This window comes from Equus quagga, chromosome 9 (assembly GCF_021613505.1).
Source record: "Equus quagga isolate Etosha38 chromosome 9, UCLA_HA_Equagga_1.0, whole genome shotgun sequence".
In the NCBI taxonomy this organism is placed as follows: domain Eukaryota; kingdom Metazoa; phylum Chordata; class Mammalia; order Perissodactyla; family Equidae; genus Equus; species Equus quagga.
In genome coordinates, this window is record NC_060275.1 from 54,084,457 (window position 1) to 54,105,586 (window position 21,130).

General features: G+C 35.0%; 1 protein-coding gene and 1 long non-coding RNA gene across 4 annotated transcripts in view; one reads left to right on the top strand and one right to left on the bottom strand.

Annotated features, from left to right (window-relative positions):
* Positions 1 to 21,130, top strand: part of MIB1 (MIB E3 ubiquitin protein ligase 1) — a 140,308-nt gene that overhangs the window by 80,487 nt on the left and 38,691 nt on the right. The window contains exons 11-12 of the mRNA XM_046671026.1: positions 1,295 to 1,492; positions 4,067 to 4,218. Coding sequence (XP_046526982.1) covers positions 1,295 to 1,492; positions 4,067 to 4,218 — 350 coding nt within the window. The remainder of the gene's footprint in view (positions 1 to 1,294; positions 1,493 to 4,066; positions 4,219 to 21,130) is intronic.
* On the bottom strand, positions 1,363 to 16,299 carry LOC124244458 (uncharacterized). Of its 3 annotated transcripts, none has more exons than XR_006890009.1 (4): positions 16,165 to 16,299; positions 15,505 to 15,679; positions 14,216 to 14,448; positions 1,363 to 1,499 (listed from the first exon to the last, which is right to left on the bottom strand). It is a non-coding gene; the product is annotated as an uncharacterized LOC124244458 (long non-coding RNA). The 3 variants fall into 3 exon arrangements; XR_006890008.1 differs by lacking the exon at positions 1,363 to 1,499 and adding an exon at positions 10,391 to 13,948; XR_006890007.1 differs by lacking the exon at positions 1,363 to 1,499 and having other exon boundaries at positions 10,391 to 14,448.

Here is a 21,130-nt window from a genome sequence, read left to right on the forward strand (position 1 = left end):
CTAGTTAGGCTTAAAAATTGTAACAGAAGGGCCAGCCAAGTCGCATAGTGGTTAAGTTTGCAGCTCTGCTTCCATGGCCTAGGGTTTTCGGGTTCAGATCCTGAGCACGGACCTACACACTGCTCATCAAGTCGTGCTGTGGTGGCGTCCCACATATAAAATAGAGGAAGATTGGCACACATGTTAGCTCAAGGTCATTCTTCTTCACCAAAAAAAAAAAAGTGAAACAAAATAAATCTGGTTTGGAGATTAGGAAGATCTTCTTAAATCTAAGGTTCTGAAATATTGCAATGTGTTACTAAAGAGGTTAAGATACACACACACACAAAGAAAAAAACAAATTTTTTTGTGTGTGTGAAAAGTTTGTTTTTCTGGGATATTGGGTGGGTGAATATATGCAAACTTTTTTTTTGCAAAATCTTTTGCTGCTCGGAGGCACACGAGTTGAATCTTAAATCTTTCATGTGATAGTTTGCCAGTTTCTTTATGCTCAAGGTTGACAGGTAAGAAAACTCCTAACTTGGTTTAGCTGAAATATTCGTAAGGTGGAAGTACTGCCAAATCGTGGTTTCCTACCTTTTCAAGAATGGTTGTCAAATCGTTGTGGACTCCTGTATGAGTGGCTTTACTTTTAATATCTGTTTGAGAAAATATGCCAAGACCAAAAACTATTTTGAAATCAGCAACTGTTTGTTTTAATGTATTTAAACACATTAAATGTATTTAATCACAGCAGTGGTTATCTGTGTTATCTTTGAAAAGTAGTTCAAATAATTCCAAGTACCATGTGGATTTTCAGACCACTTGCAAGAACTAGAGTCCACCAGGGCCTGGGACCGTGGGTTCAGAACCACGGCTCTGGAGAGAATCTTAGAGCAGGCTTACTTCTGGATGTTAAAATTGGAAATGGAGTATGGAAGAATATAAAAAAGGGTATATAATGTAAAAATTCTTCGTGAAATTTTTTTAAATGGAAAAAAGTTTATACAGTTGTATCATAATTTAACATTTTCCTAACGTTAACTTACTGTCATGGCTGATAAATTAGGAGTAATGAGGAATTGAACTACTTCTGATAAAACTATTGGTCCAATATAGGTGTGATGTGATATATTGATCCAGGTTCATCATTTATCTTTGGAGTTAATTGCTATTCAAGTGAATTTCTAATTATTTTCTTGGTTCCATTTTGTTTCCTTTTCTCACATTACTCTGATTCTTGGTGAATTATAGCTTCAAGTTTATTTTTCTTTCTAAAATATTCACTAAGTCAGGTTTAAATGCTGATGTTTAGGATAAAGATGGAGATAGAGCCGTTCATCACGCAGCCTTTGGAGATGAAGGTGCTGTGATAGAGGTCCTACACCGAGGCAGCGCTGACTTGAATGCTCGCAACAAGCGCCGACAGACACCGCTTCATATTGCTGTCAATAAAGGCCATCTTCAAGTTGTGAAGACTTTATTGGATTTTGGCTGTCATCCCAGTCTTCAGGTAAAACCTTTAAAAAAAAAATATGTTCCGCAGGTATTGCTAGAGTCCTATTAAAGGGAAGTACTAGGTTCTGTGGGAAGCATTTCTTTGTTATCAGTTCTTTTTCGTACAGCCATCGTAAATGATACGAAAGGTGTAGAACGTAATAAAATTGGCAGCTATTCCTTCTTAGAAAAGCCTTTTTTAAGAAAGTGTCAGTAGATCAGTTTTATTTTGGGGAATGGGGATGGGGCCTTGAAGTGTAATTGGCTGCATTTCATGATAGTTACTTCATAACTGTCTAAATTATTTTAATTGTAGCTTAATTTATCTTAGAGTCTTGATCTAGTCATTAGTCTAGTCTTGGAAGATTTCCTGTTTGGAAAATATGTAGTGTTTTACGGTTGATTTATACTAGGGTCTACTTTCTTTTTTTTTTTAAGATTTTATTTTTTCCTTTTTCTCCCCAAAGCCCCCCGGTACATAGTTGTATATTCTTTGTTGTGGGTCCTTCTAGTTGTGGCATGTGGGACGCTGCCTCAGCGTGGTTTGATGAGCAGTGCCATGTCCGCACCCAGGATTCGAACCAACGAAACACTGGGCCGCCTGCAGCGGAGCGCACGAACTTAACCACTCGGCCACGGGGCCAGCCCCTAGGGTCTACTTTTTGAAGCAAGAGTCCTCTAAGAAGTGATTCTTTCCATCCAAAGTTTTAGCAACCAGGTGAATTAAACTGGATAGTTCTTAGAAAAGTAATGAAGAAGAACAACTGAGGACTGAGGGTTTGAGAAGAGCTGAAAGAATTGGAGATTTTGTTCAGCTAGATGGTTATTACAGACTAGAATTTCTGAGGTTCAGCCATTTTGGAACTGCCAGCTTCTAAGTGGATGGCAGAGTTGGAGGACGGAGGAGGAACTTGGGGGTGCTAACCTGTTGAGAGGGAGGGAATTTATACCTGCTGACTTTTTTTTGGTCTGAAATGGGAGGCATAGTCATCTGTTGAGATTGAATGGAGAGTGGTAGATATAGAAAGGGTAATTGAGAAGAGTGATAAAGGTTTTGAATAGCTACTGTGGGGACCAAAAGGCAGGACAGATCAGAGCTTGTAGAAGTTTATTCCAACCATGTTAAGAGTCCGTCTCCAATGGGAGTCTGTGAAATTGTTAGTGCCACCAGATAGTAGGAAAGTAGGTGGATTGTTGGGTTGAACATGCATTAGGAATTTCTTACGTGGGTGGATGAATATATGCAAACTTTTTTTTTTGCAAAATCTTTTGCAAAAGTTTGCAAAGTTGGCAAACTTTTTCTGTAAAGGGCCAGATAATATTTTAGGTTTTCATATGATTTCTATCACAGCTATGCATTATTGCCATTGTAGCATGAAAGCAGCCATTGATTATACATAAATGAATAAGTGTGGCTGTATTCCAATAAAACTATTTGCAAAGATAGATGTCAGGTTGGATTTGGCCACCGTGGTATACACCAAAGGTTAGGCTATATATGGCTTGAAAATAGTATTTATGAAACTATGAAAAATGAGATCTCAATTATCCATTTGTGTAGATGACTGATAATGATTAACAGCTTATTGCTAAATCAGTTGATTAATGAAAAAAAAGTAGTCATCTTGAAAAAAAGGCAGACTGAGACTGCCAAATTTTCTTCTACATTTGGTTTTACTTTGAGGTAACTAGCTACTTTCCTGCCCTTTGAAAACATTTAGATTAATGATTCTCGGCCATGGCTACACGATATATTCAGCTGGGGAGCTCTGAAAAATACTGATGCGTGGGTCTCACCCCTAGAGATTCTGGTTTAGTTAGTCTGAAGAACAGCCTGGGTATCAGGGTTTTTAAGAGCTCCCCAGCAGATTCTACAGCACAGCCGAGGTTGAGAACCACTGACTCATTGCTGTGGGGCCCTGAGACTGGTGTAGTTTGGTCTGGAACTTCAGGGTACAGAAATTAATGGTAGGAATATGGTATAGCAGACCATTTTAAACTAACGAACTTTTGGGGACAGCTTTTCCGTATCATTAAGTTTTGTTATTTGCTGAATTATGTTTGAGAGTGCTTTTTTGATATTTCTTTGTTTATTGTGATCTCCATCTAGATTGAGTATGAGTTTATTTACTATAATGAGGCTGTTTCCTGCCTGCATGTTTTTATTTAAAATTTTTTTTAAAGATTGGCACCTGAGCTGACGACTATTGCCAATCTTTTTTTTTTTCCTTCTCCGCAAAGCCCCCCACTACATAGTTGTATGTCCTAGTTGTGAGTGCCTCTGGTTGTGCTATGTGGGATGCCACCCCAGCATGGCTTGATGAGTGGTGCTAGGTCCACGCCCAGGATCTGAACCGATGAAATCCTGGGCCACTAAAGTAGAGCACATGAACTTAACCACTCGGCCTCGGGGCTGGCCCACCTGCATTTTTTTAATTTGACACACAGCATGTTTTATTCATGGTTTTGGATACAGCTTCTGTTTTTGTTTCTTTGTTTAGTAATTCAGTATAAGTATTAATGTTATATGTGATGATTGATTGAAGAAGAACTAATGAAAGTCTCTTTAAACTTAAAAAAACCCAAAAAGGATTCTGAAGGTGATACCCCTCTTCATGATGCAATAAGTAAGAAACGTGATGACATCCTGGCAGTTCTTCTGGAAGCTGGAGCAGATGTTACCATTACAAACAACAATGGATTTAATGCTCTACACCACGCTGCACTAAGAGGAAATCCCAGGTAAAGATGTCACCTTTTACTATTTTATATGCAATTTAAAAATATTTTCCTCTTGCTGGTTCTCTTTTTCTGATACTGATGAGGAAATAATTTTGGCTATCTTAGGTATTTTAAGTCATTTTAAGGTCTGTGAAAATTGTGTCTTCATTAAATAGATTAGTTTTATATGATGATATTTCTCTCTGTTAAAGTAATCAAGTATTATGAAATGGCTATTTAAATATATGTTAAATATGGATATAAAGTATGAGAAATACTCGCTTATATTCTAAAGATTTAATTAAACTTCAGTTTTATGTTTCTTCAAAATCATTCTCAGGGTGCACTCTAATCATGTTATCCATTTGCATAGTAATTATTTTTTTTAACTTGCTGCTAAGTAACTATTAAATTATCTAATTCTTTATTAATATAATTAGTTATCTATACTTTAGTGTAGATGTTCTCCAACTGTTGATATAATAATAGGTGGTGTACGGAAAAAAGTATTTGATGGTTGAAGTTTGAGAAAGACTTTTGGGAAGTCACAGAATTCATAAAATATCTGCAAAGTCCCACAGAAAAGGAAAATGCTTAGCTTTGCTTAAGCTAGAACTTTCTGTGAATGAATGTTTTAGAATAACTATCTTGAGAAGCATTTTAGAAAATTCTGCATTAGATGTCTTCTGTTCAATCAATCCTACATATCTCGAATGAAGGAATTGTTCACTTTGAAGTTTGTTTTGATAGTTTATCTTGAATTTTTTATAGTTGAGATATAACATTAGTTTCAGATATACAACATAATGATTTGATATATGTATATATTGCAAAATGATCACCACAATAAGTCCATCACCGCACATAGAGATCTTCTGTGTGTGTTGAGAACTTTTAAGATCTGTTCTCTTCGCAACTTTCAAACGTGCAATAGACAATACAGTATTATTAACTATAGTCACCATGAATCTTATTCTTTGCTCCTATATTGCATTTTTCTATCATGTTTCCTTCTGACTTTTTGCTACTTTTTAACTTCTTAGGATCACCACTAGAGGGTAGGCACAGAGAACAAAAGGATTTTATTGCTATTGCTTGTTGGTACCCATAAAAATGGGTATATAATGTAGGATGAAATAAATGACCATATTTTAGATTATGTCTTGATTTGTTTTTCAAATTACAAATATTTGAACACTTCGTACTGACATTACGAAGGAGAGAAAACAGTATTATATGTGCCCTGCTTTTCAAATAGAAGTTGATGATGATGATGGCGATAGCACTTAACACATGCCAGGCCTCTACTAAGTGGTTAACATGCATTATCTCATTTAATCCTTTGAACAGCTTTTTGAGGTAGGTGTTAATATCCTCATTTTATAGATGACAATGTGAGGCTTACAAAGAGATGGCTTGACTTAGACAAGATCACACAGTTGACTAGCAGAGTAGCTGGAACCTGAGCTAGGCCTATCTGACTTTAGAATCGTGGTTCTTAACCACTTTATATTGCCTTTCCTGTATTATGGTCTATATGTGAGGCAAGACTGAAACACATGACAGTGAATGATTTAAGTAAGAATGTATTAATACATCACTCCCCTTGCTGCTTCTTTGTTTAGGGTTATCTTGGACTACTCTGTCACTAATTCTGAACTTCCAGTTAGTTCTAAAATTCCATTTATTCTACAAGTCTTTTCAACCCATTCCGTTTCTATTTCCATTGTTGCTGACCTAAGCACTCACCACTTTTACCCGGACCATTACAGTGTCTTTCTAATTGTTCTCCCTGATTTCAGTCTTATCTCTGATTTAACTTTCATGCAATTCCCAAATTGTCATTCTAAAAGCGCAGATCTAATAGCTCCCCTCTCCTGTTTCAAAATCTTCAGTCGCTTCCTATTGTACGTGGAATAAAATCTGTGCACCTTGACTTCGCATTCAGACCCACTTCTGGTGTGTTCTGTGCCTGTCTTCCTAACTTTATCTCCCACTAATTAAAAGCTCTCTGCCCACCTTGCCCTTTAGCTACATTACACTACACTCTTTTCCTAAAATAGTCTGTCAGCTTTCTTCTCTCATTTATTTGAGCATTTTCTTTCATCAGGATGTCCTTATCCCCTTTATCTTAACCGTCTTTCTTCCACAACTCCTAGATCTCATCACTGAAATTATTTTCTTTCTGCCCTGTACTTCCTTGTCTGTTCTTGTTTTATTGCACTTATAATCTACTTTGTGCTGTACCTTAGTATGTGCCTTTTTATGTTTCTTTTAAAATTGTGGGCCCTCGTATTCATCTGTATATTTCCCACAATGCTTTCACTCCAGTAGGGACTGAGTAAGTGTTAGTCTTAATTTGATAGCACAGTGTTAGTTATCACAAGAATATTTATGATAAATTACAAAATAAGTTCTGTAGAAAAACTCTTAGTTCAAACAGAGCGATTACTTCAGATTAGAATGGTCAGAAAGAGATTTTATTGAGGGAATTTATTTAGGTTACGGTATTAAATTATAAAGTTTAAGATATGCTGAAAATTGGAATGTTTAGGAAATGAGTAACTTTCAAATATTTTGGATTGTTTCACTTTTTTGGGAGTAGGCACAGTATATTTAATAATGCTAAGTGTATACAAGGAGGAGAAAATACACTACTTCGGTTTCTTCACTTCTTGAGAATTCCTCTGAAAATTTATAACAGTGACTCCTCCAACCAGGTAATTGGTGTCGTGTGATATTTAAAAAAAAAATTCATTCTACAACAAAGTGGTGCTTTAGTTTGAAGCTACATGACTTCTTTGTTCCTATTTCCTTAAGACATTTTATGTAGCTTGCCAGATAGAGAATGTGATTTTAATTGGACACTAAAGAGTATCAGAAGATGACACAACTTTTATATCATTTGTAATTACAAGTTGGGTTGTTTTGAGTTCTTTTTTGCTTATCAAATTTCTTATTCTTAAAATTGGCTCTTCTTTCCTTGTGCTGACTAGTAATGTCATAAGACAGAAGGAACCGTTTTTGGTGTACTCAGAATTTTAAAAAAAGTGTTTGCCCTTAACACTTATTTGAGAAAACCAGATATAGTACATTATTATTTCCAGAACCTGATGAACTTAGCATTTTTAGATAAAATATTGAATATAATTAACAGATGTGCTAACATTTTCTCCTTTGTTATAAACATTTTATAATTTATGTAACTTAGCCTATGACCTTGAATTGTAGCATTTTAATTTGTTGTTTGTGAGCTTTGTTTTGTGTGGCAGATATACTTCTTCAGGATTCTTGGCTTAGTTGACTTTATGTATAGTCAATTTTAATTGCAGTTGATGGCACTTTAGTTAGTATGATTCTTAGCTATTTTTGAGGGTTTTTTTAATTAGAATGTGTATATTTTTTCTACAATAAATTATTTACATTATTGTGAGTATAATTTAATACCAGCACAAATATTTATGTGTAATTGTTTTGATTTATTATGGTTAGTAATTTGGAGAAATTTCCAAAATTTGTATGTGCATGTGTACACATGTGGAATTTAAGTATTATTCTATTCCCTAGCTTTTCTTTTAGTTAATAATAATTCTTCAGCAATAAGTCAATAACACAGTAGAGTTAATAATTATTGAATATGCTTTTCTAAAAGAAAATGTAGTTTTCCTGGTCATCAAAAATATTTCTAGATAGCCTACATTTTTCAAGAATATACTTTGAGATCTAGATTTCAAAGCTGCAGGTGAATATGGATTCCAGATTTCAAAGCTAATCTTGATATTTCCTCATAATATGACAGTAAGTGAAATAAAAACATTAAGAGAAAAGAAGTTATAAGCCATTTCTTTTCTTTCAGAATTGTGGAAGAGAATTATGTTTTTGCTATGAGACACTGAGTGCTTTGGTCATGGTTTATAAAGTTTGGAGCATTTTAGAATGCAGTTACAATGTTTTAATATAGTAGCTTTTTTTTTTTATTTTAAGAAATCTTAACTAAGAACAATGCTGTTTGCGTATTCTGATAGTTGATATTTATAGGGATGTTTTCCCTAGAGTTTAGCCATATTATTTTTTCTTTTTGTATATGCGTAAAATTTCAGATTTAAATGAATAGCAGAAATCATTTCTATTGTTAAAAATGAAAACTAAATATCTTTGGATTAGCATTAATCAGCACATTACGCAGATACTTTTTGTGAGGATGTTGCACTTTTAGCTGCCTTTTAGTTTTTAGAGCTCCCTCTAAGCTCTAAAATGAAAATAAATTAGCATTGTTCTCTGCAGAGCTGGCAAAAAACAATTGATAGGTATTTTGGAGGTGCTGATAATATTATAAAGTTACTTTATATAATGTTATTTACAAATTTTTCTTTAATATAAATTAAATGTGAAAAGTAACAGTAAAATATGAGTCAACCACATGATGTGATATACGTGTTATGATTTCAGGTTAGTGCTAGGATAACTTCACAGGCATTTCTTTCTTTCTTATCTGTCTGTTCCCAAAAGACACCTACTAAATCTTGCTGAGTATGTGAGCAACTCATATTTTCCCTCTAGAATGTTATGATACCTTTAACTTTTTAAATTCTGAAATACAGTCTGGTAAATGAGACAGTGTTGAATATAGGAAGATTTGATAATCTGGACCATATCTTGGTGTTTAATGTTTCCCTTTTCTTATAAACTCTGAACATGCTGAGTGCTTTATGGTCATGTGTGTTGTTTAATGAAGGGGGTGTCATTCAGTGATTTCATTGTGTGAACATCATAAGAGTGTACTTAACACAAACCTAGATGAGGTAGCCTCATACCCCTAGGTTATTTGATACTAATCTTATGGGACCACTGTCATATGTGCAGTCCATTGTTGACCAAAATGTTGTTATGCAGTCTGTGACTGTCTGTAAAAAGTAGCTCAGAGTCTATTAAATGATAGAATACTTGTAGTATGTCCGTTTTCTCTCATATGTGTTCATACATACATACATCTACTCTCAAACACTATGTACCCTGTAATATATAAATATATTGAATGTGACTGAGATGTAATTAATATGAGCAAAGTGGCCTATTAACTTGAATGAAGTGGTAAGATTTTTTTTACATATACCTTCTTTTGCCCACATTCTTTTAGGGGATGGTTTTTGCTTTAAAATAGAAGAGTGGTCAGAAGTTGAGGATTGTGTGAACATCCGGGTTTCTAATACTACTTGCCATCAGTAACCCTTCGTTAATTCTGAATGTTTGTCTCTGTTAAAGAACATTGCATATCTGTAGTTTTATTGCAGTCAGTAAGAAAATTAGGGGGATGTTGGATCACTTTTCTTTTTCCTCTTCCTTCATTTCTCTCCACTCAGAGAGAGGCTTGTGTGTATATATTTTTTTGTGAAGGACAAAGAAGACAGAGTGAGGAGAGTCGTAGAATGTTATTATTAGAAGAGATCTTCAGGGGCCAGCCCCGTGGCTGACTGGTTAAGTTTGTGTGCTCTGCTTTGGCGGCCCAGGGTTTTGGCAGTTTGGATCCTGGGCACAGACCTAGCACTGTTCATCAAGCCATGCTGAGGCGGCGTCCCACATGCCACAACTAGAAGCACCTACAACTAGAATATACAAGTATGTATTGCGGGACTTTGGGGAGAAGGAGAAGAAGAAGAAGATTGACAGCTGATGTTAGCTCAGGGCCAATCTTTAAAAAAAAAAAGAAGAGGTCATCATTTTACAACTGATGGAAACAAGGATGGAGAGCTAAAATATCTACACGAGTAAAACGTAGCAGTGCTTAGCATTTTCTTTGTTTTTTGAGGATTAAAAACTTTTGGTTCAGGTTTAGAAAAATTAGATAGTTACTGTTTGTCTCTTTACAAGATATTCTGCGTTATCATCTCCTTTTTCACTTTACCCATCAATATTCAGGTAAATAGCAGTAAAATTAAAGCCAATCCTATGAAAGATAGTGACCCAACGTTTCTAGGGTATTATTTTATATAATGTTATATTTTTCTTTAAATTTAAAATATGCACATGTCCATGTGAACCACACTGTGGCATTCCCGTTATGGTTTCAGGTGATCTTCCCGGATATTTTCTTCCTTTCGAGGAAGTTTTTTATTATTATTATTGTGTGGCATAGTCTAGATTTCATTACCATTTCTTTTCTAAAGGATAAGAAATTTAATACCAAGAGACCATATATAAGTATAATTGTTTTATTTGAAATCCTTAAGTTATCCACATATTTTTCATAAAGCTTTTTATAAACATTGTTGACCATTATGACTCTTCCAAGTAGAATTAACAGGAACAAATTATTTGATTTAAACCACAGTCTGAATAATTTAAATAAGTTGAAATTAGTTGATGTCCGATTGATATTCGGAAATGCAAACGCTTGGTTGTCCTGTAGTAATCAATGCATAGCTACAGCTGGTTGAAGGGGACCAAATCCATTGAAGAGGCGATTTGGTTCCATTTTACCAGCTCTAGCAAAGCATTGCAGTGCTGCCACTTTGGGATCCAGAACAGTTAAAATGCATTTTATTTGTAAAATTATGATTATGGACCATCTACTAATGTTAGAGATTCTCGTATTGGTACTTAAGTCATTGAATGTAAAATTTTCTATTTTAAACACACTTTTCCTACTGTTTCCTACTCTAATAGTGCAGAAGTCTTTACCATTTAATACATTGTTAATGCATTAAAGAATTATCAATGTACATCCTTTTTTTGGACACCTTTGCTTAATTCTTAAATGTAGACAGTAAACCTATTTCAAAACCAACAACATTTAAAGGAACAAATAGACCTTGATGTGTTTCAGAGTGATGTTTTCCATTTATCTCAAGGCAGTAAACCAAGTAAATAAGCTAATAGGTTAGGGAAGAGTACTGCTAGTCATACTTTTCTACCGCTGCTGCTTTTTTTGGTGTTTTACTTGAGGACTAATAGCAAGTTGCTGACGGGGTGGAGGAATATGAGTGGCCTTAAGAAAGTACCTCTGCCCTTTGGTTTATAAATAGATCACACGTGTAGTCAGTGTATTCCTTGGACTTGTGTTGAAAGGAACTACGATGTGTGCCAGCTTATTTTTCTTTGTTTTTGCTTATGTAGTGTTACTAATCATCGGTTAGTAATTTAACCCTTTAAAGATCTATTTCATTGACTGAATTCTCTGTCATTTTGGGTACAGATTGCTTAGTTACTTCTCATTCTCAGCTTAATAATACATGGACTTGTGGTGGTTAGCTACAATCCATGAATTTGAATGTTAAAATCTGCCATTAAAACTCAGTATAGCAGGTTTTTGTTATAATGTGATTTCAGTGTTGCATTTCAATATTGAGAAGGGATTTCTTCTGAAATATACTTGCTTAAAATAAAAGTTTGAGAAATTATAGTTTGCCTATTAGGTAAATGCTCCCAGTGAAATGTAAAGAGTAAAGAAATAGTTACTGTTTGGAACTAAACTGGGAGAAGGTCAACACTAATTCAGGCAGTATTCAAACAATTCTCATATTAAGTATATTCTGCATCTGTTGGTTGGTAAGTATCTTGCTATTGGTGAAATTAATGTAACTACAGTTCTTTCCATCATTTATTCTAATAGAAGTGAAGCAGGTGTTAAATTGCCTGGACTTAAGTGCTGAAGATAGCAGTAAAACTGGCTTCTATTTTTACTAGTTACAGGGGAGCTGTTTAGCAGATCCAGTTGCTCAAGTGTCCTTTTGGATAGCACTTCAGTTTCGTATACTGGCCATATCGGGGCAAGGAGAGGCCATGGAAAAAAAAATAGTACAGCATTTGATAATGTCAGCATCTGTTATCCCTGTCAGAGAGACATTGAAATGTTTGAGTTACACCAGTGTCAGCAGATGCCCAGGGTTTAATATGTACTCAGTTAAAAATGAACAGCTGATCTAAGTGATGGGTGTGACATTTTGGAGTGATTGAAAGTACTCTTAGATGTGTTAAATTAAACTTGTAAACACTAGAGTCAGTAGAGAATTTTATTTTTTTTAAATGAATAACAGATGCTGTCGTTTTGTTTTTCTAAGGATTATATACTCTTAATATTATAGCCACAGGATTCTTAGGCGCTGAGGTATTTTAAAGTAATTATTAAAAACCTTTATACCTATAGAATAACGAATATAGTTGTTCATTATAAAACATGGGTATAGTAATACCCTTTGAGTAGTTTTATAGAGGAATCTCTACTTTTGAGATATGTATTTTCAGATTTTGGTATTTAGGGCATGTACAGTTAAACTTGAATGGAATATGAAGCATTCCCATTCTGTTTGTGGATGACCAAAAAGAAAACGGCTATGCTTCAGTGAGTTAAGCTTTGAACTAATTTTTTCTTTGAAAATATACAATTTTTAAATAATGAGCTTTTTATAATTTCTGTAAACATACAATAATTTATATGCTACCGTATCTAATAGTCATTCTCTCATTCTTTATAATTTGCTGATAAAATGAAAATCATCTTTTGACAGTTAACTATCTAGTTATCTTATTAAACAGAGAGAAAAGTAACTATAGTTAACCTTCTAGCCATTTCTATTCAACTTGTGACACAAAAAATTTTAAAAATGATTATGCTTTTTACACACATTTAAATATTCCAGTTGAAATAATACTTTTAGTAAGAAATGATTAGGATATATGAATATTAGTATTAGAATTTGTATTTTCTAAGTCTATCATAGCTTAAAACAGATACTGCTTATAAGTTGTTGCTAGTATCTATTATGTATAATTTTATTAATATATAAATGTTATACAAAATAAATTTTGTATAAAAAGTATTTTGATATTTCTAACATACTATAAATAGTGGATCTATCACATTTATAAAAATTGAATTGTAGTTGCATAATACCAGTAAAAGATGGTTATTTTATCTGTGTAAATTGATTTCTTGACTATAGTGTTTTCATTTTGTGTGTCCCCTTTGGAGAAAGTAAATTCAAGGATAATATAGATAATAAATTAAATTTTAAAAAAATATTTGCCAGTCTGTTACCAACATGCCCTGTTGACTTATAGCTGTGGCCCAAATTTTTTCATTTTTCATGCGTCAATCTTATGTTTTAATTTATTCTAAGTACTAACTTAGCATTTAAAGTGGAGACTGGGTTAAGGATCTGATAAACTTGAAGAGGACAAGGACCACTTTTCTTTTTTCTTTGGGAGTGGAATTTTACTTAAAAGATAGTCTTAGAATTATGACATATAGCTTTCGAAAAAGAAAACCGTTTTACAAAACTTGCTTCAGAAATCCCTCTAATATTATTAAATGATAAATTTATCAAAATGTCAATAGCTGTAAAAATGTAAATGAGGTCAGCTTTTGTTATATCTTGTTTTTCTTAACAGATCAGTCGACCCTACTAATATGACATAATTAAATTAAGGTCAAATTGTGGAAACAGAAGATAGGTCATGTGTATCCCTCATTCTTTTGTGCTAGTAATACTGTTTTCTCCTTTGTGTTCAAATTTTTAATCATGAGTGCTTAATTTAAAAATGTAAAATGTAGTATGTTTTAAACTTAAAAGATTTAAAAGGAGTTTCGTGATGATTTTAAATCTATGTCAGTAGAACTCTCTTTCTTCACAAAATGTAAATCTTAGTGACATTTAGTTTCCATCTGTAAGTAGTAGGTACATTTAATGGTGTTAGTATTACCAAAGGTTGTCTCTTTGATGCTAGGTTAATTTCTCGTATGAAGGTCATTCACCTAGAAAGAAGCAGGGGCAGTTTAGTTCCCTCCTGGCAGTTTATTGCCTACCAAAAATACATACTTCTTTACATTCCATAGCATTGTATGTTCATATGGGTACATAAAGAAGTATGTACTCTGAGTAGGTATTACTAAGTTCTTAGCTGTAAAAACATGAAATGTTTTATTTTCCCATTTGTTAGTAAAACATTCAGCTTACAGATGTAGAACAATGGTAGATCATTTGCAGAGACTGTCAAAGACTAAACTTGATGACAGATTTACCTGAAGCATGACATTATTAGTGCCATTTATGGTTCCTTGTTCTTGGTGGACATATACTTCTAAACAGTGACCAGTTATCTGTTGAACTTTGTCCTGGTTTGGTTCTTTTTGCAAGAGATTCGTAGAATCGGTGGAGTTTTGCAGTGTGTTTCAGAAATTGGTAAGACTGGTGTAGTGTATCTTGATAGTCGTCAGAGCGAATTTCTTCATATTTTGTAATTTGCTTCTGAAACCTACAAATAGATAGTAATTAATTCAGTGAAAATTCTTTTTACAAACTAGATATCTTAGAGTGTGAGTGAAGTGAATTTTTAAAGATGATGAATTTTTTGTTAGTTTTTTTAAGGTCACAGATAAGAACTCATGATCATTTGAAAACTTCTTTGTTGTTTCCTTTGTCTTTATTAGTTACTTAACCTGAATTTTGCACTTTGGTGCTTCTGTTTAGGTTAATTGTAAATTCAAATAAATGTATAAATATCTAATTTTGGTAAGTTTAGTTCTTTAATTTTTTTAATATAAAGGGTAACTACCAGGACAGAGAACTTTTCCAAAATCTCACTTAAAAGAACTGAAAAGTGTTAGCCTATGAGTACTTGGATTTTAGCTTGATTGTTCAGCATGAAAAGAAATTATAGTTGGTATATCGCCTTTAATTATTGTGATATTAAAAGGTTAATTTAAAAGGATACTGTAAGAAATGTTCAGATTTGGGAAAGGAGGGGAAAAAAGGCAGGGAAATTTCTGCAGCCTGTGGTAAAAAGCTAGTGCAGCTCATAGAGAGCAAATCAGAACGTAGCAGTGGACAGCCCAGGACTAGAGCAGTTCCAGCAGTGCAGCGTTAGAGTTTCACCATGTACATTCTGATTTATTTTTGTGGCCAACTAAGAGTAAGCATTAAAAAGTATTTTGAGATCTGCCAAGTTTCTTGGTTGACTAAAGCTTGAAATAGACAGTTAATAGTTTTTAAAAGATGGCATGCTTTGGAAGCAGGATGTGATTTATGAGGGATGCAAAATCACCATTTAATCTGAAACAATAAAGGCTAAATCTTTAATAATGTAAATGACAGTAAGGGATTTGTGCATTTTTGAGATGCAGAGTTATCAGCTGTGATACTTGAACAACATTCCTTTTTACGCTACGTAAGCTCTCTGCTTGAACTGTGAAATTAGGCTGTGCCCAGATAGAATTTAATTTAACAATAAAAACACATATCGAGTCAATAATAGATAAGCATGCAGGAAGTCGTAAGCATCCTTAAAAGTACAGGCCTTCTGCTCTGTTACCTGTAAGCTTAGTGTCATGCAGCATTTGCAGCAGGGAGAGAGAGAGTGACCCAGAGAGTCACATCAGCAGCAGCCATCTCATCTTGATTGTTTCTTCACTCTGTTCGCTGATTCAGCACTTCTTTTCATGAGCCGGGGGTAGTGAGGGGGAAGTATCATGATCACAGAACCTTACCTTTTAAGATAGATTTGAAAAACAAATGAGCAGACAAAAATAAATCAGCCATCTTTCCCTCTCCCTTCCCTTACTTTTAAAAAAACGCTACAATAGAATTGAATCCACGTTGGCCATTTGATTTGGAATGTCATATTAATTGCACAGGTATGAGTACCTTGTATCTGCTGTATAGAAAGTTAAGCAACCAAGGAAGGTTGCTACAATGACCAAGAAAATGAACCTCACTTATTTTTCAGATGAAATGCTTCAGAAGAGGGGAAAAGTTTCAGAGGAAGTTAATTTTATAATCTAAAAAAGACAAACCAAAGAACAAAACGCACCTCACTCCCCCAAGTAACTCAACATTCACCCTGTTTCCCTTCGCCCACCAGAGCACATTGGGTTCTTCTGACTTCTCAGGAAATAGTCTGCATCTTTCTTGCTCTGAGATTGTTTTGGTTTTTAATTTCCAGGATTAAATGGTAGATCTATATTGAAGCTACCTTGTCATATCCAGAGGTCAAGTCTGCAAGCAAGGTCAGGACTTCCACATGGTCACTACAGAGCTTAACTTATATTCTTCCCTCAGTGGCCACAGGCTAAACTGTTACAGCTTTATAGGCAGCTAAGCATTTGAAACATGCACTCCCAGGCAAACAGGCTCTCTTGTGCCTCTCTCTTCCCTGACCATATTTAGTCAACCATAGCAAAAAATAGTCTCTCAGCTGTCGATTGTCGATCCAAAAGCTGAGGAAGCCTCTATCTTGCTTTCTGCCTATTGATTGTTCATCCTGCGGTCCAAACACTGCTTTGCCATTTGTCCTGCCCTTTTTTTTTTTTTTTTTAAAGCACTGCCAAATAAAGCGGTCTCTCATGTTTCCACTTACATTTCCCAGATTTTCACTGAGCTTGCGCCGAGACTAGGAAAGCCTGATGCGGCTGTCACTATAGTTAGAAGCACTGCAGAGAAAAAAGGAAAGAGGGAAAAATCATCCTGGCTAGTAGCAAGACAGTCTTTACACAGATAGGAACAAGTAAAATCCCTCCATTGCCAAAATATATTTCATAAGCTGATTCTTTCTTGGTAAAAAATATTATGGATAATGCTATTTTACGTAGATAAAGGCCTGAAGGGATTTTTGTAGTGTTATCTTTAGAGCTAGTTGTTGCTGTACACGCTTTTTAAGTTCAGTGAATAATATTTGATTGAAAAATATGTAGAAATGGTAAGTAGAACCTGTATATTAAAGGTAGAAATCATTAAGGACGAAGACAGTAGCATGTAAATGAAATCTTGAAATGCTACTTAAAACTTGTAATTTGGTGTCAATTTTAGTTAATTTTTTTTAGTGCTTAGGTGAAAAACAGTCTGGAGACTTTTGAGAAATTGTGTACTTTTATATTGAAACTTTATATATAACTATTAAAATGCGTTTTATTATTGTATTTCATTTTCAAATGTGAAGTGGTTTTTCCCCCTCTTCTACGTGTCATTATTCTTTAATTTTCTGAAACAGCATTTAGGCATGATCATTTCACACTTTACCACAGACTAAAATTGTCATTAACCTATCTATAACTTTGCCACAGTGTATGTCTCAAAGGAAGAATACTTTTGCTCTAAATTTTAATAGCGTATTTACAATAAATTTTAATATTGAAATTTTTTTAACCAAGGAGAAAAAATATCACATCAAATCCAACAAACTTGTGGAGATACAATTTAAGATCTTACAAAGCTAGAAAGTGCCCAAGAGAAACCAACTGTATGCCTCGTTCTTAATGCAAATATGTTCTCTTAAGTATTCATTCAGTTAAGAATCAAGAAAAACCATTATCAGCTTTCTAAGCTCATTCTCCTACAAGGGAAATTTGTCTTTGACGTCCTTTTTGTCTTCAGCCTTTAATACATAGCAGTTTAATTATTTTGGCTAGCTATTTTAAAACGGTGACACAAAGAATGCTTTAGATATTTGGCAGTTTTAAAGAACCAACTTTCCTAGATATTGAAATAATTTTACGCATATTGTGAGAAGATGACACGTCTCAGAGTATAGATAGGTTAATTTTCAGGTTTCTAAATTGCCCCATCTTTGCTGACCATTTTGTAGCAGTGAGAGGTTTTTTTTGTTTTTCCCCCCAGCACTTATATAATATATTAAGTGCCATGCACTCTTCTAGCCCTTTTGAATTTTTATAACAACCCTATGAGCTAAGATTTGTCATTCTTCTCGCATTTCATAGATGAGAAAACTGAGGCGTAGAAGTTAAGTAACCTGCTTAAGTCCCTAGCCATTCAGTTTGCTGTTGCCAGAGTCTGAACCCACGTAGTTTGCCTTCAGCTTCCTAGCTGTTCACCACCGTGCCATGCTGCTGCTCTAGTTTGTAATGATGAACTCAGTTAGGGAGTTACCACTCTTGGGGACTGGAGCAGACATCAAAAATACAGTTATGTTGGGGCTGGCCCCGTGGCCGAGTGGTTAAGTTCGCGCGCTCCGCTGCAGGCGGCCCAGTGTTTCGTTGGTTCGAATCCTGGGCGCGGACATGGCACTGCTCATCAGACCACGCTGAGGCAGCGTCCCACATGCCACAACTAGAAGGACCCACAACGAAGAATATACAAAACAACTATGTACGGGGGGCTTTGGGGAGAAAAAGGAAAAAATAAAATCTTTAAAAAAAAAAATACAGTTATGTTGCTAATATCCTTGCCTGGGTATATTCGGAAAGATGATTGTTCATTTGATTGTGCTTCGTTTGTTCCATGCAACAAAACCTGAGCTTCTTATACTAGGTATACAAAGGGGATATAAAGATAAGCAAAATGGGTTTCCCTAGCCTAGAGCATAGAAGGAAAAATAAGGACTGGCTGGTCATTTAAGAGATAATTTTAATTGTCTTTGGTTTAAAAATGATCGAGTATTCACCTGTGCAACTCTTCTGCACCCTGTATTGTCATTTTGAGCTAAGTTCAACTACATTACCAAAGTTCTGTTAAATGAATTTAGGCTAAACTAATGGACCTTTTAATTATGATATCTGTCAAAAAAAGAGTTTTTGGGGAAAAAAAGAAAAGCACAACAAAAAAGAATTAAAAGAACATAAGTAATGTCTATTCACTGTAGCTTTTTCATTGAGAGAAAAAAGCGTCCGTATTAATTTATGAAAGTGATTACCATGGATAGCGTTTTGGTATATACCCTCGTAGACTTCTTGTCTGCATCCATTCAGATAGGGGTGTGTATTGAAGAAAAACGTGTTCAGACCTGTTACGTACTAACCTGCTTTTAGCACGCCCAAAAGAACTTCTACTTGGGATTGGTCGACTTTCTTTATAAGTTCCTTTCTGGATTCTGAACCAGCATGTTTTAACTGTTATTTGAGGGATTGTTCATTAACTTAATAAGCATTTATTGAACACCTAATATGTGCTATAGTGCTATTCTATTTGTTTTTTTTTTCCATTAAGTAATAGTAATATGTAAGGCCTCTACAGTATGGTTTGTTTGGAAAAATGTTGCCTGTCTCTGAAGAAAAGTTGCAAAGCATTGCAGGCCCTAAAAATGGACCCAGTGCCATTTGACTATTACATACCAATGCAGACAGCTGCTTGTCCCCTCTACTTCTCAGAACTCATTTGTTCATCATTCAGCAAACGTTTGAGTGTTACCATGTGCCAGGGATTATACTAGGCACCACTATTAGTTGTTCCGGAACTTAATGCTTCTTTGGCACTATTCACAAATGCCTGCTTAACTGGTAGTAAGATCTTATCTTTAAACCATCCATGTCCTTACCCTCTTGGAAAACAACCAGATTGAGAAATAAAGAAGCGTGTTTGAGCATTAGGGAAAATATCTCCGAATGTCATATACTGTGTTCCATAGGTGAGAGTCTGTTGGCTTAATACAATGATTGATTTATTGAACTGGTAATACCCTCATCCCAGCAACTCTGTGAGCCTCTGTGCTTGCAGGATAACAACAGATTCCTCTTAATTAACTGAGGTGCTGTGGGGAACAGCCTGCAACTGGCCTTCGTGGTTCTATCATGTCTATCCCATGGGAAGAAAGGAGACAAGCCACTCAGAGCTGCTCTTGACATGAGGGTGAGGGGCCTAGGGACTGTTCTTTTTAACTTGTCCTTAGCTCACCTTGCGGGCTGGGCCCAAAGACTGGCTCTTTTTTTGAGGCCTTGTATTATTTGTTTTTGTTTGGTTGGTTTCTGTGGGAGGGGGAGGGGGTCAGGAATGAACATTAATTAGTGGCTTTCTAATTAAGATGAGAGCATTGTAGTCCTCTGTTGAAATTAATCTACCCCAAATCTCCAGTATAGAAGAATTCTAAATAGTTTATGTAGGTACTCCACCCTCAAGGAAATGGAGCATAACTTTCCACGCCTTAAGTGTAGGCTGTGCATAGTGACTTCCTTCCAAAGAGTATATAGGCTGGTTCCGTAGTATAGAAAGGGGGTAAAAGAGTAACTTCACAGTGGAGAAGCCTGACAAACACTACCTCAGCCAGGTGATCAAGGTCAACATCGAGAGCGATAAGTCACATTGATAGTGTGCACCATTGATGTGATGTGATGACATGGCACTTTACCTTTATGACCTTCTTCCCCAAAACTCATAATCCCAGAGTAATCATGGGAAAAACATCAGACAGATTCCACCTGAGGAACATTCTACAAAATCCCTGATTAGTACTTCTCACTGTTGTCAAAGTCATCAAAAACGAGGAGAGTCTGAGAAACCGTCACAGCTAGGGGGAGCCTAAGGAGACTTGACAACTAAACGTAATGTGGTATTCTGGAGTGGAAAAAGAACATTAAATAAAAACTAAGGAAATAGGAGTGAAGTATGGATTATAGTTAATCACAGTCAGTGCTGGTTCATTAATTATAACAAACGTACCATCCTCATGTTAAAATGGTAACAATACGAGTGAAGAACTCTCTACTACCTTCACAATTTTCTGTAAATCTAAAACAGTTCTAAAATAAAAAGTTTCTTTACAAACAGCAACAACAAAAATTAATCAGCTCACTCCTGGCTATCGACAGTTGACTTTTGCATTCATTTTGATTTGGGTCTATCTGAAGTGTTTCTCCACAATTTATACCAATTAATCAGGAGTTGATTTTGCTGTAATTGAGTTATCAATAAAATGTTGTTTAGTCTCATGTTCTTTTATAAGTATATTAAGGCAAGAGAGTATATTTTAGAATAATTTTTATCAAGACCAGTCTTAAAAGGATTTAGTTATTTAAAGGGAAGCCTTTTTTATTTGAATGCTGATAATTTTGAGTTTGTGGAAATTGTGAAGTGGTTAGATTTGTGTGGAGGAGGGTATAGAGGATAGATGTGGAAGGGGCTGTTACAAATGTCCAGAGGAAAGGTAATGAAAGCCTATCTGCAGAGTATTGGGGTCCATGGAAAAGAGTAGTTTTAGTCTTAACAGGGAAAAT